A 17,000-nucleotide genomic window follows, 5' to 3' on the forward strand; every position below is an offset into this window, starting at 1 on the left:
AACAGCTCAATGAACATGTCAGTATGAAAAARGTGTAGCATTTCATGCATAAATTTATGGGTATGTAATATGCTTGGGCAACGGTCCTTGATAGAACTCCTGTGATGCAAGACCAGACTTTAAAGTTCACCAGACAAACTGAAAGTCAGACACGCTGCATTATCTATAACATAAAACAGTTAACTTCACTTAGTGTATTTTGGAAATTTAAGGCATGCACTGGACATGGGATGGACAGTAATTCTATCCAAATTTGGTGAGAGTGAAAAAAAAGGAAACAAGAAGACAGACAAATACTTTTTTTTGCAGTCTTTGTATTTTCCATGTCTTTTTTATTGTTTACTATTAATTTTCTTAATCCCAAGCGAACTTCTGCCCTACAAGAAGCCTGTCCTTTCTTCAGATGAAACTAGTTCAAAAAGATATGATTCACCAAATTGCTTGTAAGTTTTATTTAGAGGGGGCAGCAGCGTSGGATGGGGCAGGAATGAGAAACCAGGAGCTGGAATAATGTGGGACATGGGAGCTTCCTAAACTGATACAAGAGGCAGCCCATCCTGAATTACTCAAGGCCACACTTCGCATGCTGCATMCAGTTGTGGGTCCCTCACTTCAGAAAAACATGAAGTGCTGGAGCAATGAGGCTGAAGAATAGTCTGGAGAATCATATGAGGAACAGTAGAGAGAGCTGGSGATATTTAGCCTGGAGAAAAAAAAGGCTCAGGGAAAACCTTATCACTCTCTACAACTCCCTGAAAGGAGRTTGAAGCCAGGGAAGGGCTGTGCTCTTCTCACAGGTAACCAGCAACAGGACTGGAAGCAGCCTGAAGCTGCACATGGGGAGGTTCAGATTCRACATCAGGAAAAATTTCTTCATGGAAGGGRTTGTTAAGCATTGGAATGGACTGCTCAGGGAGGTGTGGAGTCACTATCCCTAGAGGTGTTCAAGAAATGATTGGATGTGGCACTTAGTGCCATGGTCTAGTTGACAATGTCGTTTTTAGTCATAGGTTGGACTCRGTGGATTTGCAGATCTTTTCCTAAACGGTCTTGTGATTTTGTGTGACACTTCATCCAGAGAAAAAGAGTAAAAATAGATATGAAAATGGAGATGAAAGAGAACACCCCTGAGAGGGTAATAATTTTGGAGARGGGAGACAGAACGAAAATACACAGATCCACAGCCATGATGAGRGAAACCTATGGTATGGAGTGAACCCATGGACAGGCTGAAGGAAGGATGGAGAAGGAGAAAGGGAAAATCAAGCCCWGTGTGTTCAGTGACCTCCATTTACAGAAACACTAGTGGCCCTCACCATGCAGTTTTTCTCTGCACGTATCTGCACCTAGTACTTAAAAAAACAACACACACACACATACATACATACACTCAAAACCAACACACAAAATYTCTACCTATTAACTGCAGAGCTCCATGATCCAGCCATTGCTTGCAAAATGCCACTCTTCAGTTACATTGTAATGAAAAACACCTTCCAAACCTACAATTCTTATTTAATGTATTTTTTCCTAAGGAAACCACCGAGAGACGAACGTCAAGAGCTGTTGGAAAGGTAGGCAGCGTTAGCACAGGAGAAAAGGAGCGATTGCGGAGGGCTCGGTATCCTAGCAACATCCCTTGCAGTTGCTTAATGGTATTTTGGAAGAGCAGCGGCTCCAGACCGGCTGAAGTGAGGGGAATGAAGGGCTGGAGCGCAGCGGAGCTCCGCAGCCCGGCCTGAGCGCTCGGCACAGCCTCTTCCAGGCAGGAGCAGGCGGGCGAGAGCGAGGTAACGCGSTGGAAGGGCGGTGGACAGCGCTGCCCGGGGCATTTCCCCGCTGGCCGTGCCCGGGGAGGCACTGCCGGGMGCTCCGGGGAGCTGCTGCTCTGCGCTCCCGCGCCCTCCCCTTCTCCCCGGGACATGTTTTCCCCGCACCTCTCGAACGCCTGGCCGAGGCACCGAGCGCGGCAAGCGGGCCGGCCGCCGCTCTCACGCCGCGGCTTCGGCCTGGGGGGCCTGCCCTCGCCCACCGCCGAGCGCCGGGAGGCGCGGGCGCTACTCGCGGCCTGGCCCGGCGACGTGGCCGCGCTCCCGGCGGACGGGGAAGAAGGGGCCGATTCCCGTGGCTGCGCCGCGCAGGGGGGACGGGGCGGGCGGGGGCGCCGCGCTTCTCCCACACCGGGAACGGCGGGAGCGGCGGGAACGCAGCGGACGCGCGCGCTGCCACGCGGCGGAGCCGGCGGCGCCGCGGGCAAAGGGTTAAAGCCGCGCGTGCCGGGAAAGCCCCGCCCCCGGGCTGCCCGCCGGCCAATGAGCGGGCGGGGGGCGGGGCGGTGCGGTGCCGTGCCCGCCCCGGGGGGGTGCGCAGGACGGCGCGCGGCAGCCGCGATGGGGCCGGCGGCGGAGCGGGGCTGTGGGGCCGGCCCGGACCGGGACCGGGAGCGGGACTGGGACCGGGGCCTGCCCTGTGCGCGGCCAGCGGGGGCACGAGCGCTGTCCTGCGGCTGAGCGCGCACCGGGGCCCCCTCGGCCCTCGAGGTGAGACGGGACCGGGCCGGGGGGGTCGGGCCGCGGGGAGCAGCGTCCCCCTCCCGCGGGGGCGGCGCGGAAGAAGGCGCGGAAGGTGCCTTCGCTCTGCGGGGACGGGGCGGGGGGAGGCGGCCGGGGCGCTGCGTGTCACCTCGGCGGCGAGAAGGGCGCCCGCGGTTGCGGGGGCAGCAGGTGCCCGGCTGCAGGGAAGGAGAGGCGCCGGAGGAGGGGTCTCCTTGGAAAAGCGCGAGGWCCTCCAGCGGAGGGAGCAAGGTGCCCGGGGAGCCGGGAATCGCTGCTCCCGCCCCCGCAGCGGGGACTTCCTGGGCGGACGGACGTAGCGAGGGCTGGCTTGGGAGAGGTCTGGGAAGCCGTGCTTCGGGCACRGGCACTTGTTGCCGAAGGACGGTATCGGCTTTTGGAATGAGGAAGGAGGTTGCCAGATATTCCTTCCCGCTCACCGSTGCTGTGGATTGTTACACGACTCGTTTCAGTGCAGTTGTTCGCCTCCCCTACCGAAGTACCTTGTTTTGATGGTTTGTATTTTTTGGTAGAGCAAGCAGGATTTTTTTTTTGATGGGAGGAGTTCCCCTCCAAAGCAATGCTCACAACATTAGATATTTAAAGTGGAAAGATGTGATCTATGCTAAATCGATAGGAAACTGCAGCAGCTCACAGAAATCCTTGATGCAGACATTAGCAAATGTGCTATAGCTGCATTTTACAAGATAGGTATATACAAAGCATATAGCAATAAATGTGACTTAAGGAACAGAAGGGCTGTTTGCACAACTAACTACTTGATCGAATTATTTTGATYTGTTGCTTGACTGTTAAGGACATAATAGTAGAGATTAATTTCAGTGCTAATTATGCAGCTCTCAAAGGGCATTTACATTGTTTCATCATGGGGCCTCAGAGCTTTCCCCTTGCTTCCCAAGTAAGGGGTACAAGGAAGAATCAGCTCTGTGGGTTTAATTAAATCTTAAAGTGATTATGAGATGATACTGAGATAAACGTGTAAAACTGGAATTACTGCATTCTGCAAATTTCAAAATCCCAGATTTGATGGGTTTTTATTTGGGTTTTTTTGTTGTTATGTTGGTTGGGGTGATTTTTTTTTTGTTTGTTTGTTATTTTGTTTAATGTGTTTCCCTAACTGTTCCGAGTTCATCCAAGTCTGTGTAAAAGTATTACTTTGAAAGGTGATTGGGTTGTTTTCTTTTGGCAGTGAGGCCAAACTCTTATAGTATATTCATGTTGCATGTCTTTTCCCTAAATTTCCATTGACTTGTGGAARTGACCTTAATGCCCTTTTTGGAAGAGCTAGCAGAAGTGAGAGTAATTTAGATTAACATGTTCCAAGGCTCACCAGCAGGATGCAAGAGGCACAGTGGGGGCATGTAGGATTCCTATAGTTTCATCAGAGGAAGCAGCCCCTGGTTCTGTCACTGGGGAGCCACCAGCTCAGGTATGACATGCAGCAAGAGAAGTCAGCAGAGTGCTGTCTGGAATAACTCACAAAGTCGAGGGGGCTAACTGCCTAGGAAATATGGGGCATATGGGATGCACAGGAAAAGCATCTCATAATTGTACAAAATTTATGGGATGCTCCTGGGAGGAACTAAATGAAGGTGGTCTGAGGAGGAACAAGTATGGGAAAATCAAAAGATAAGATAAAGGGCCTGTCAGTTGGAAACAAGTGCCTGGTCAGTGTGTTTTACCATCTCCTGGGCCATGTTGCCACAGCCTACTCTTTTCTCATTCAGGTGCCTTTCTAACTATTTTCTTGGGCGAGAGGACTCTGTGCCATACTCTTGTGTGCATACTGAGCTCTGAGGGCCAGCAACTGGAGATGCACAGTAAGTTGTAGGGACTCCATGTCTAGTGTGCTGGCAACTGGGGGGACTGGTGTGAGTGAGGACCTCTGTGGCCAGCAGCTGGAGTGGGGATGTAAGCCACAGAGCCTTGTGTGTCTGCAGTGCCCRTAATTGGGAGACTGGAGTGCATTGGTATGGTCTTGGCAAGGTGCCATGTGTGATTACTAGTATCACACAGGGCTAGCCAGAGAGTAGGATTTAAGAGGCTTGGGAACCAGGTTTTGAGGAAGCTGTGCATGTGGGACAGGTACTAGTGAGATCAGAGTCATCAGTTTGACAACAGGGTGGGACTCTGGGGAGTCTGAGGATTCAGGGTTGGTTCCTGAATAGTTTGGGGGTCTGAGACCAGTTACGGAGGGATCCACATTGTGTGTRTGTGTATATTCTCTGCTAGCAGACCTTTGTCCTGGTCAGCTATGGGGAGGAGCAACATAAGGCCAGGCCATGTTTGTGTTTTCATGAGCACTTGTTTTTATCTATGCTCATTTATATGGTCAGCCATGTGTATATGCATCTTTGCATGCACAGCTATGGGAATACATCCTCAGCCTGGCTGGATCTGGGCACGTGGGGTTGCAGCAGTCCTSTTGTCAGTGGGCTGCCAGGTTCAGMAGCCCCTAACAAAGAAAAATTAGTTTTTCTGTAAGCTTGAAGATGTAGAAATTGTTGACTCATGAAGCTTAAATTTAGAACCAAATCTACAATGACTGTTACGTTGTGATAGAATTTGAAGACATTTGTAAGTTTRATTGATGTGAATAGGGATACCTACATGAATATGTCAGTATATATGTTTAAGCTTCCATGATAGGGCAGTGGAGCATAAATTAAATTCAAACTTAGCCTTTTGTTGTAAGTTTTTTTTTTTTTTAAATAGTGTGATTTTTTTATCTCAATAAGTATAAATAGAAGTGCAAATAAAAATGGGGATGTTTTAGTGACCTGGTTGGTTTTGCACTTGCCTTTTCCTTCTCTGAATGTCATAGACTCGTAGCATCACAAAATGGTTTGAGTTRGAAGGGACTTTTACAGAGCATCCAACCCCCTTTAAAGTCCAAYCCCCTGYCATGAGCAGGGACACCTTTCATTAGATCAGGTTGCTCAAASCCTCATCCAGCCTGGCCTTAAATGTTTTGCATATCTTCCCCCTGAGTAAATCTGTGTGTCATAAAGAATATCAGCAAGGAGTGGGAATGTTTATCATCTGACAACTGACCTTCCTTTTAGGCATTTTCTGGTTCCAGTGTAATGCTGTAGTGTTCAGTTATTTTTGCTGTCAAGTTAAAAGACTCAGTTTCTGTGAAATACCAAGATAGTATTAAAAAATGAAGATTTCTGTCCTGTTTGCTGTTGGAGTTTACAAGCATATGGATATATACCCACACATGTTTATAGTGACCCAGTCTGTTGGTATAAAATTGATAGAATGATAAGCAGRTTATTTTAGATTGAAAATTGTAACTAGAGGCATTTTGTATCAAATATGAAGTACATCTACTACCTGCCCCGAGAAATCCTCTTTGTATGTGAAGTACTGCCAAATTTGATGTCCAATATCATGAATGTACTTTTTAAATTTTTCAGCATTTCCAGCACATTTAATTTTTTTCCTATAGAATTCAGTTGTATATAATTTCACAGTTTAATGAGCAGCAWTTATTTTCAAGTTATTTTCATATTTTTCTCTCCAAGCAAGAGTAATTTTAACAGCTGTTACAGCAGATAACTGAAATTGTRTGGCAGAGGCACCTGATATTGAAAATTAAAACAGGGGAGACCTTTTCTCCTAAAAGGTGTTGTAGCTACACTGTGGGCATGCATGGGTTTGTATTTTTCCCCACTTTAACTATGCCAAAGGAAGGTSTTGCTTTATTGTGGCCATATCTCTATGTGTATTGCAAATTTTGAGAAGACTTTGTGGTAATAGATACAGAAAGCAAAATCAAAAAAATAAATATAGTACAGCAGATCCTTTGCATTGCCATAGGCTACTTGTATATATGGGCTTTTTGTCAAAGGTTTTGGGGTTTTGGCCTTTTTTTGAAGGCATCTGAACAAAATTCTCATGTTTTCTTCTCAATTTAGTGATGTAAAAGACAATAGAARTAAAGTGGGAAGCCACCAAGTAATTTTTCAAGGCCTGGGTCACAAATAATTCTACAGTCAGTTTTTTACTTTTACTTTGTGATGTGATGTCTAAAGGCACTCGTTTGTCTGCACCAAGGTGTAGACAAGACAGAGCCTTACAAACAAGTCAATGATGTTCCCTCAGTTAGGATCATTATTAATGACAGTGGGCAGAACCACTGAATTGAGGGAATTGAGGGAAGACAATGTGCAATTAAAAAATAGTATAACATGCTTGTTCACATTAAAGAAYTACAGCTCCTTGTCAACCATAGTTATAACCATGTAGGTTTTATACACTCTGTGCATTTCTTCTTTTTTATTTTGTGCTTCAAGTTGTGTTTTGAATTTCCTTTCCTTTTTTCTAGCAGTGTGGAAAGAAAAGCATTACCATATGTGAGAGCTGCTTCACTCTCAAAGATCTTGATCTGCACATATACAGTAAATCTGATGGATTTCTGAAAGTGCCAAGCTAACARCATGTACATGTGCATTCCATCCTTTGCTTTCCCTTCAGGAGAGCAGAAGGACAGACAGAACGCTGGAATTTGGAGCGTGTATTGCTGCACAGTGATTCATGCAGCTTGCTTGGGGACAGTCTGTTTCCAATAGACTGCRCAGCCATTGAGAGGAGGGGGTGCAAGCTAAATGAGTTGTTTTGGTGGCTGCAGCTCTGCTCTGATCAATGGTTTTCATCGATGCTCTGTACAGTCCATAATTTTCTTTTTTGGGCTCCCTAATGAATTAAATTGGGTTCTGCCCACTGTCATTAATAATGATCCTAATGTAGGGAACATCACTGACTTGTTTGTAAGGCTCTGGCTTGGATCCAGTATATATTACAGTCAATGTTTTTGTAGTTTAGTCATGAGTTATTAGAAAATAGCTCAACTCTTTCCAAAGATGAAAACCCCTCAACAACTTGAAATTGGTTTTCAAGTGTTTAATATTAAAATTCACACTTGTTTTTGATGTATAAAACTCCTTTCTTGCAGGTATAGTTGCTGATTTGGTTTAATAAAAATGGTCAGCCAAGCCTTTTAGTTTTTGAGGAGCAAGRGTGTGGCTGATGTGAAAGGGTGTTTTTACTACTGGAATACAAGGTTTTTGAAGTGTAGAAGAGGCCGTAAGGCTGGTGTACTCCCTTCTTCTCTTCCTTTTAAAAATGAGTSTTTCTGTGTGAAAATTCAGATGTCATCTTACTCTCTTTTCTGAAAGTCAATCATCAGTAATTCCCAAAAGTGTAAGGACAGCTGCCCTRCTTTGGGAGTAGATTTGCTTTTATAACTCTTTGAAATCTGCTTGTGATTGAGAACTGTTAGGAATTCCAATACCTACCTTCCACTAGAGTTTTAAGAACAGGTTGTGACCAAGTTGTATCTTGATCTTTAGATTGCCATTGATTATCATCTTTTAGCTTCATAAGAGTTAGGTATTGCACTTTRAAGTGTAGTTTTGTAGGCTGAAGAGAATAAAAAAAAAGTACATATATTACAGTTTTATAAAGCTACTGCATTTCAGCATGTACATTCCTGTTTAAATGTTGTATAAATTAATATCTTTTTTAATATACATCCATTATCAATGGATGTGCAATTTAATATTGATATTTGCCTTGCTCTTGTGTTTAAACTTCTGTGCAAGCCCAGGGGAGCTAAATCTGAGCTAGARCTGAATTCTCTGCTTTTAGAGATTTAGTCCTTGATTTTTTAGATCTTAGATATTTTTCCATTAGTTTTAGATTTCTGTGTTAAGTCTAATTTATTTTTCATGTGTTTTTGACAGTGTCTCACCTTCAGGAGATGGCCGCTTCTAAGTCTTTGATGAACCTTCTGACTTTCACTTTTGGCTCAGCAATAGGATTTTTCGTCTGCTATCTTCTGTTTAGCATTATACTAGARGAACAAGTGAAGATCCAGCCTCATGTGCTTCACAATGATCCACATGGTCAACACTCAGCAGATGCTGACAACAATCAGCTGCAAGGACAAATGAATTTCAATGCAGATGCTGGACAGCATAAAGGTATTTTATTACTCCTGGTTGATTAGAAAATGTCCTCCCTTTTCATGCATTGCAAAATGTTGCTTTTTTCAGTGCCAAGAATTTAAATGAGTTGTTTTCTTTCAGTTTCCCCATGTTCAGGTTACATTTAAGTAATTTTTTTCTTCTGCGGTCTACTTAATGGTGGCTTTCTTTGCTTACATTTTGATTACAGTAGTAACTTTTTTTCCTTGTAGTCCAACTGTTTATCCATCTTCTGTATCCAGACTTGGAGTGGGAACTTCTCGAATGAACTATTGACAGCAAACAGCAATTTTGCTAAGCAGATATCTTGGATGGCATTGTAGGTGTGACTGGATTGCTTTTTAGCCTTAAGAAACTTGCTTTGGACAACTTCTAACTTTTGATCTAGCCTCTAAGATTAAAGCTAAAAAAAATTCTTTAAAAATCACTTTGTGCACAATTAGTGTAAATACAATGAGTAAAACACAGAATTGAGGTGGGGGGCCGGGGCAGAGGGAGTTACTGCTGATTATGCAGCAGTCCAGACACAGGTTGCTGTTTGCAGTCAAAGCCAGAGAAATTCTCTTGCACTCTGATTATTTTTATTTTTCTAGAGAAGGTAGACCCTTCGCATACTTCAGGAATACTTTTACTCTTGATGCATTTCATTAAATGAGTGAATTCTAAATCCCAAATACAGAGAGTGTTTGAATAGGGACAGCTTAGGTGAGAAAAATTGCACTGCAATGCATTTGCTGAAGATGTTAGTAAATAATTTGTTATTTCAACATATTTAAACTCCAAGTTCCTAATATGAGTTTGAGAGTGTTTCAGATTGTAATTGTAGAACATTGTTACAAAGAAATCTGATCTATAATTGCATAAAGTGTAAGCAGGAATATTTTAGTACCCCTTATGCAGATTTCACTCTCGGTGAAATATTCTTTTACGTGAGTTAAAATCTTTCTGTATGTATCAAGTGAAAATGTTTCTTTGAGAGCAATGAATGCTTTGATAGCTTGAAAAACATTATGTTACAACGTCAAATAACTTCTTTATTCTGCTGGATTGTCTCCAAATAAAAACATGTTAGTTCAACATTCRTAGTTTCATAGTATCCTAAGTTATTTAGTCTGTTAAATTATTTCTGGCTTGCCATTGGCTTTAGTCTTAAAACGTATGTTATTTTTTTTAGAAATATTCATTAGGTTTTGTTAATTAACATGAGTATATATATATAAGACCCTATCGGTTTTTGGCCTTTCTGTGTTGTAGYCATTAATTTGTATTCATTGTGAATGGCAAAAATATTCTGTTTTTAAATTTTCATTAGTCCTCCAAGACCATAAAGAGGTTGCCACCAAGCAGGTTTTATGAACAAATCAAGGTTTGCTAAAGCCACACTTYCCTAAACAGACACATATTTTGATATGACTCTTACACTCTCCTTTATCTTGTGTAGTTGAAATAGCTTTAAGGATTTTAGTCTTTGAGAGTCTTGTTTCCTTCCAGAATCTAGCACGGAGTTCCTTAACTAGTACATTTGGAAGCAAAAGCCTCTTTTCTGTCTGCATGTCTTTTCTGATCTAGAAACAGAATATCTGGGGAGRGAGGAGGTTGCTCTTAGTTTGTTTGGCAATCATGTCTAATGTGGTTTTACAACTTTACCCTTTTTTTTTTAGATGAGGATAAAAATATTGCAGAAGGACTGTATGAGAAGGTGAGAATACTGTGTTGGGTCATGACTGGACCTCAAAATCTGGAAAAGAAAGCCAAGCATGTTAAGGCCACTTGGGCCCAACGCTGTAATAAAGTACTTTTTATGAGCTCTGAGGAAAATAAAGACTTCCCAACTGTGGGCCTAGAAACCAAAGAAGGCAGGGACCAGCTGTACTGGAAGACTATTAAAGCTTTTCAATATGTATATGATCATTATTTTGATGATGCTGACTGGTTTATGAAAGCAGATGATGATACATATGTTATATTGGACAATTTGAGATGGCTTCTTTCAAAATACAGTCCTCAACAACCAATATACTTTGGAAGAAGGTTTAAACCTTACGTGAAGCAGGGCTACATGAGTGGAGGAGCAGGTTATGTTCTTAGCAAAGAAGCTCTGAAGAGATTTGTTGCTGCATTTAAAACGAACAAATGCTCTCACAGCTCCTCTATTGAAGATCTAGCACTAGGAAAATGCATGGAGATCATCAATGTGGAAGCAGGAGATTCTAGGGATACAAGTGGTAGAGAAACCTTTCATCCCTTCATTCCAGAACATCACTTAATCAGAGGATACYTGCCAAAAACATTCTGGTATTGGAATTACAATTACTATCCTGCTGTAGAGGTAAGTCCTTAGRAACCTGGTACCCATTTTGTCAAGTGATCTCATGATGTGTGTGAATGTGTGATGTGTGAATTAGCATTAGGTGGAAGAATTCAAGAACAGGATTTGGACTTTTTTACATATTAAAGCTGAAAAAACGACAGTCTGGTTCTTCAGCAGATTTTTTTCATTGTAAAGCAGCAATCTATTTTTATACTTGTATTCAGCAGCTAAAGCATTTCTGTAGCTGAAAGCAGCTGTATRATACTGTGTTTAGTGTGTCAGGAGGCAGCAGCTTTAGCTAAGGCTGCAGTGCATGGGTGACTGAGCTGTGGACAGTTCCATCTGTAACTGATSCATAATGGAAATTGCCTATTTGATCCTGTCCTGTCATACATGTGCTTGGATAGAGACCACTTCTTCTGGTATCAAAAAATGAAGCTATATTGATCAAACCTAGTAAGTATTGAAAGAATAATGGTTATGTAACAATTGTTCTCTTTGGCCTCTTTAAATATTTAATCTTAGTTCCAGTTGGAGTTGAAATATTAGCAGCTCTGCAATCAAAGCTGCTGGAAAACGAAACCCCAAAACTGTTTCAGGAAAGTATTCTCAAAGCTGAATTTGAGCTATAAAATACGTGTAAAAGTTAGGCTTAGGGTTTTTGGGTTAATAACAATGATCCTATATCTCTTAATAATATCAATGAAACCACATTTAAAACAAAATTTTGCAATTACTTGTTACAACTTTCTCTAAGTAGGAAATTAGATGCTGACAATACTGCCCAGCTATATAATGTGCCAACACACACACTCAGGTGCAGGTATACACATATTGCTTACACATTCTGTTTGGATGCTGACATGAGTAACAGGMATGTATTGTTTCATATATAAATGTAACTCATTTACGCCTGTTTGCTGCTTCTTGGTGCTGTTTAAACGCCAGCATCAAAAATTAAGTRTGGAAAAGCAGAAAATCTCTGACATTAATGAGGGCAGCTAGTTTTTTCATTGATTTGATCACAGAAGCAAAAGACTTTGTCAGCATTATTCTGGAGAGATGCCTTGGCAGATATGTCTGGTGTATTTTGCTTGCCTAACATTACTTTTGAAGTATATGTGTGACTGATGGTTATGAATTCCTTACCATTAAATCAAGTATTTCTTTGAATTTTCCCTGGATCTTTAAKTCAGGGTGTGCTTTGTAATTCTTGCTGATTGTTGGTTTTGTGTTTCAGGGTCCTGGATGCTGCTCTGATCTAGCAGTTTCATTCCACTATGTTGACTCTGTGACTATGTATCATTTGGAATATTTGATTTATCATCTTCGTCCGTATGGGTATTTGTATAGATACAATCCTGATTTGTCAAAGAATCCAGAAGAGCAGAGCAAAAATGAWGCACTGGAGGATAATCAAAAACTAAAGCAAAAAATTTCTGAGAGCTAAGTAGACTTGGAAAAAACTAAAAAGAAGCCAGTACAATGAGTTAGAGTCTTCTCAAACTCGTGCATGAAGCTTGTGGACTGAAGTTACTTCTGGCGAATCTTATTTCAAAAATCAAGTTGGYAGCACTTCTTGTCATCTTGTGTACAGTAGAGTGGTGCTGGCTCTGACTRTTTGGGATAGTGTGACCTTGCAGCCCAGATCACAAAGATTTAGGGCTCTAAAGCTGTGAAATTGGAGGTTGCTCTGATACAATAATATCTGGAAGAATTTGTATAAAAACCATAGTGGACAGGTTTGCAGATGATCATACTGTATTTCTGCTCCTTTTTCTGTTCTCCATTTCCTTTCCATTAAGTCAGTTCTGATATTAGAAATTGGATTCTGCCCAGTCAAACACTTCATGATGGCTTTCTTAATTATTCTCAACATCTTGAAGTTACTTTGTGTACCTTGCCCTAAAGGTAAGGCATAGACACAAAATTAGAGTCTCCAGTCTGATTTGCCTTAACARCAGCATGGCAGAATTTCACCCACAATTGTTTCAGAAACATRATTCACTGCTATGAATTACTTATAAAGTTTTAAATTCTGTTGTGCAAAACAATATGAAGTTTTTGGGGAGAAATTCTGTTTTGGAGAGAAACCCAGAAACAGTTACTGTTGTTTAAAGTGCTGGGGTGATGCAAGCTGCTTACATATTTGCCTGTGGCTTTTTTTTTTTTTTTTTCTTTTATTAACTTATCCTTTTGGTTGAATGGTTATAAAAATTCATGTTTGGATTTCTCAGCATAAGGCAGATGCTTTTGAAAAAGAAGTCTGCCTTCCATCCCACCTGTCACATAAACCAGGTAGAATAGTATCTTAGTGAGGTTGCATTGTAACAACTTGGTTTTAGCCACTATTATAATTAGTTTGTGTCCTTTTTAATTTTCGCTAGGGGTTAACATTTTCAGATACAGAAATATCCTATTTTAAAACTGCAGCAAAGCCAGTTTACTTGGTTGAAGTACTTAATTTCASTTTTCTGAACCTTTTTTTATTCCACTTAAAATTCTTTTTCTGTATCTGCCTCTTGTTACCTTTTTCAGTGTGAAGTGTTAAATGATMCTTTTTTCACTGTTTTTGAAGCTGAAGTACATAGTTATTCAGGTAAGCAGGCCTGAATGCAGGAATCTTTCAAAGTGCATTAATTTTCTCCACTACTTCATAAGTATCTCTGCCTTTTAACTGGAAACATTTTCTCRGTGTGGGACAAAATAGGTGTTTTAGTTACTGATTTTTTTCCAGAGGCCAAATACATGGTTTTTTGAGTTAATATAAAACTTTCTRGTTTTCTCCTTTTCAAAATGAGTGAATAGCAGTATGGGGGATGGGATTGTGACATGTAGTGTGTTTTTATTCCACACTTGAACAAAAGTTTCTTCATCTTTTTGTTGCTTTTCACGTTCATCATATTGATGAATTTGGACATAACCTAATTACCTCCAGTCATTGTTTKGAAAAGGGCACATAGTGGTAGCAGACAGCCTTATTTACTACTGCTGGTCCTTCAGGATGTTCSTGGAAGATGATGTTACCATAAAGTACTGGAATTTTTTTTTCCAAAGATAGTTCTAATACAGATTGGGGTTCTGTCTGTTGTCCGACAGTAAAGTCATGACTTTGTTTCTGACCATTCTCTGCACGATGGTAATTACTGGAAYGGCTCATGGTGTTGAAATGCTGTATTACACCTTCTCTGCCTGAATGCAGGCCAAGTTCATCCATCAAGTATTGGTTAAATAGTATCTGCAGGGTCATATCTCTTGGTCTTTATGAACAGCACTGCTTCTGAAGTACTGATAGGGACAYGAGCTTTATTTTACATTAATTTATTGAAGTAGAACATTATTACTGCATTGATTTAAGAAAGGAAAAAGTCTCCAGTTTGCTGTAGWCAAACTGCTTGTCCGGAGGACAGTGGATGTTAACATGCTGAAAGGTGCTTCCTTCTGTGAGCTAAATGTTTATCCCACATGCAAMACAAACCAACCATATTGTGAAATCCATATGGAATTGATAACTCCAGTGGCATTGTTCAAACAGGCAGATAAAATTTTCAAGAATACTTAAGAAAGTTATAAAATGAAATTGAGATCCCAAACTTATYGCTTTGTAAATTCAGTCCATGTAGAAGATCTGCTGAACTACTGTACAGTTCCTTTATTTCTGCTTTCCTTCTCAGTTCATCCATRGAGATTTAAAGATTTTCTACTACAACAGGCAAAACTAATCCTGCATATTTTCTGCAGATTTGTGTCATATATCTGTCCTGTGAAGCAAAATMATTTCCTCCTCATGTTCCTTACTGTCCTGAGTATCCTGTCTCTGGCTTTCCAGTTTCMCCCAGCACAAGTCTGAGGTGGACAGGAGGAAGCAGGTGGTGGGATGTTTGAGCTCCACACAGGTTGTTAGCTGGAGTAACAAGGTGAACCAGCCACTGCTGAGCTCATGGTGAAGCCTTTTCTCAGCAGCAGTTTTAGTTCTTATCTGCTGTCCAGCTGGGGCTTGTGTGTTTAACAGAGCAGGGCAGGAATATCCCTTTCCACAAMATGCAGCACCTCACTGGAAAAGTATAAGAGTAAGTTCTCCTTCTGAAGGGAATAAGGCTAAGGACATACTACCTTGTGATAAATGGGTGGCCTATCTGGAAAAATTCGTAACCTTTTCTTTAAATGTCCATTCTTTGTTGTAAAGTGTCCTTGTGCATAGGCCTCTGAATCTATTTCTTTTGCCTTTACAACAGCACTACAAAGAATTTTTTTCCTTCCAGACAAGCTAGAAAAGTATCAGGTTTTACATTCTGTGATTATAACAGAGACCTGTTGTTCTCAGTTGAACTGTATTGCCATAACCATGAGCTCATACCTCTGGAATAATTGGTTTCTATCTCACTGCCTTCAGAAGTCTCAGTAGACAAGGTTGGAATGTGAACAGTTAGTTTAATTTTCATGTACAATATTACACTACTATTAGTAGTCTGCTATTTCACTCTCAGGTCTTTGTGCTTTGAGAAATTATTTATTGAGATTGAGAATTTTTACAGCCAAAGGAGACTGTATTTCAGATGGAGAGACTTTCTGAAGCACAGCAACATGAGTTTACTTAGGCCATGCAGATTATTGCTCTGTGGTTTGGTTTGGTTTCTAAAAGAAGTTTCTTAATAAAACCTAAAAGCTTACTTTGGCATTGTAGTGATTTAAATGACCCATCTAAAAATTTTGAGCTATTTTCTTGAAATTACTAGGTAGTGGATGTGGGAATGTCCCTTAGTGTGACAGAGTAACATTTTAATCTTGTATTGTATGGTTGTAGTTCAGGAAGATTGAGAATGCCAAAAAGTTACCTCGYGATCATTGTTCTTCATCAGAGTATTAATCTTTGTTTGCAGTTTTAATCTTATTTCATCTAATTTTCACTCCCAGTTCATTTTTGCAGTCTGTATTTGTCTTTTTAAGAGGTTACACGCTGGTGTTGTTAACACTAYCTTTCATTTTGTGGAGGCTCTTTTCACAGTACTTTTGCCTTTAAGGACACTTTTGCTTTGGTGGGGGTGTATATTAAAAGTCACTTTTTCTTCACCTTTTGCCATTTGTTCTGTTATGCTTCCAGAGGTATAAATTTCAGTGAGTAGCTGTTAGACCTCTTATAAACAGTTTGTTATCTGAGCAGGGTGTTTTGTCTTTGTACAACAACAAAGTGTGGGTTATTTGTCTGCTGTACCTGCTACTGATGCTGATAGTGCACGCACAGATAAAAATAGACCCCTCAATACAGGACCACTGGGAAAGGCAGTTTTGTCTTTTTTTCTGTCAAGAAATCTTCTGTGGAACTCCAAAAGTGTAATTTGCTTTGTTTTACCATATTGTATTTAAATGACTCCACAAATGTTATTAATAGTGTAAAAGAATTGAATATTGCTGCTGGACAGTRTGCTCCACTTAAAACCTGTGAATGTTTCACTTTGCAATTATAGGTAGTTGTGTTCCTAATGGCAGATAAAAGTTGGTGATTTGTCTGGAATGGTCACCATAAGGATTTGTTTCTTAAATACCTTCTTTGAAGTGCCTTTGACCARTTTTTAGCATCAAAATTAAGTTGAGAATTGAATAAATAAAATAAGTTATCTCATACAAATTTCATGTCTGTCTTCATTTACCCTTCCTTCATGCTAGTGGTGTTGCATAACAGCACAGTTTAGCCYAATAAAAATGTTCTTTCTCTCTAGGTGGGTACAGGAAATTCAAAAAGCTTCTCACACATGCTATGATTCTATGATTCTATATGCTATTAACAAATARCAAGCTACCCAGAAAACAAAGATAGTAGATTTTTCAAGTGTAAAATTAGTAAGTGCTAGTAGCAGATTCACATAAGCAGGCAGTTGTTTCTGCATTGTCCTGATTCTTCAGTGTCTCCAGTGTCTAGATTCCTGAGYGAACTGACTACAATTTATATGTCAAAGATAAAGCAAAACTGTTCAAAATTAAACATATTTTTTTTCAAAAAAGGATTTATTCTTTCAGTGAAACTCTTATTTCTGCAAAAAAGACCTGTTAAGATTTAAAAGTTGTGCTTTCTAACCTAGGTGTTTGAGCAGAATAGCATTCAGCAGTAAATATTATTCCACTTAA

The 17,000-nt window shown here is 40.8% G+C and overlaps 1 protein-coding gene across 3 annotated transcripts; it reads left to right on the forward strand.

Moving 5' to 3' along the window:
• Positions 1 to 2,397: 2,397 nt before the first annotated feature.
• C1GALT1 (core 1 synthase, glycoprotein-N-acetylgalactosamine 3-beta-galactosyltransferase 1) lies at positions 2,398 to 16,510 on the forward strand. 3 transcript variants are annotated; one of them, XM_057370679.1, is made up of 5 exons: positions 2,398 to 2,540; positions 4,301 to 4,393; positions 8,324 to 8,563; positions 10,228 to 10,895; positions 12,118 to 16,510. In XM_057370679.1, exons 2-5 carry the CDS (start codon positions 4,387 to 4,389, stop codon positions 12,325 to 12,327), a joined length of 1,125 nt encoding a protein of 374 aa, XP_057226662.1. In that variant the 5' UTR covers positions 2,398 to 2,540; positions 4,301 to 4,386; the 3' UTR covers positions 12,328 to 16,510. The 3 variants fall into 3 exon arrangements, with proteins under 3 accessions (XP_057226662.1, XP_057226663.1, XP_057226664.1); XM_057370680.1 differs by lacking the exon at positions 4,301 to 4,393 and having other exon boundaries at positions 2,399 to 2,540; positions 12,118 to 16,509; XM_057370681.1 differs by lacking the exons at positions 2,398 to 2,540; positions 4,301 to 4,393 and adding an exon at positions 2,979 to 3,067.
• The last annotated feature ends 490 nt before the right edge of the window (positions 16,511 to 17,000 follow it).

The sequence above is a fragment of the Malurus melanocephalus genome, unplaced genomic scaffold (genome assembly GCF_030028575.1).
Source record: "Malurus melanocephalus ecotype Western Australia unplaced genomic scaffold, MMel_1.1 scaffold_130, whole genome shotgun sequence".
In the NCBI taxonomy this organism is placed as follows: domain Eukaryota; kingdom Metazoa; phylum Chordata; class Aves; order Passeriformes; family Maluridae; genus Malurus; species Malurus melanocephalus.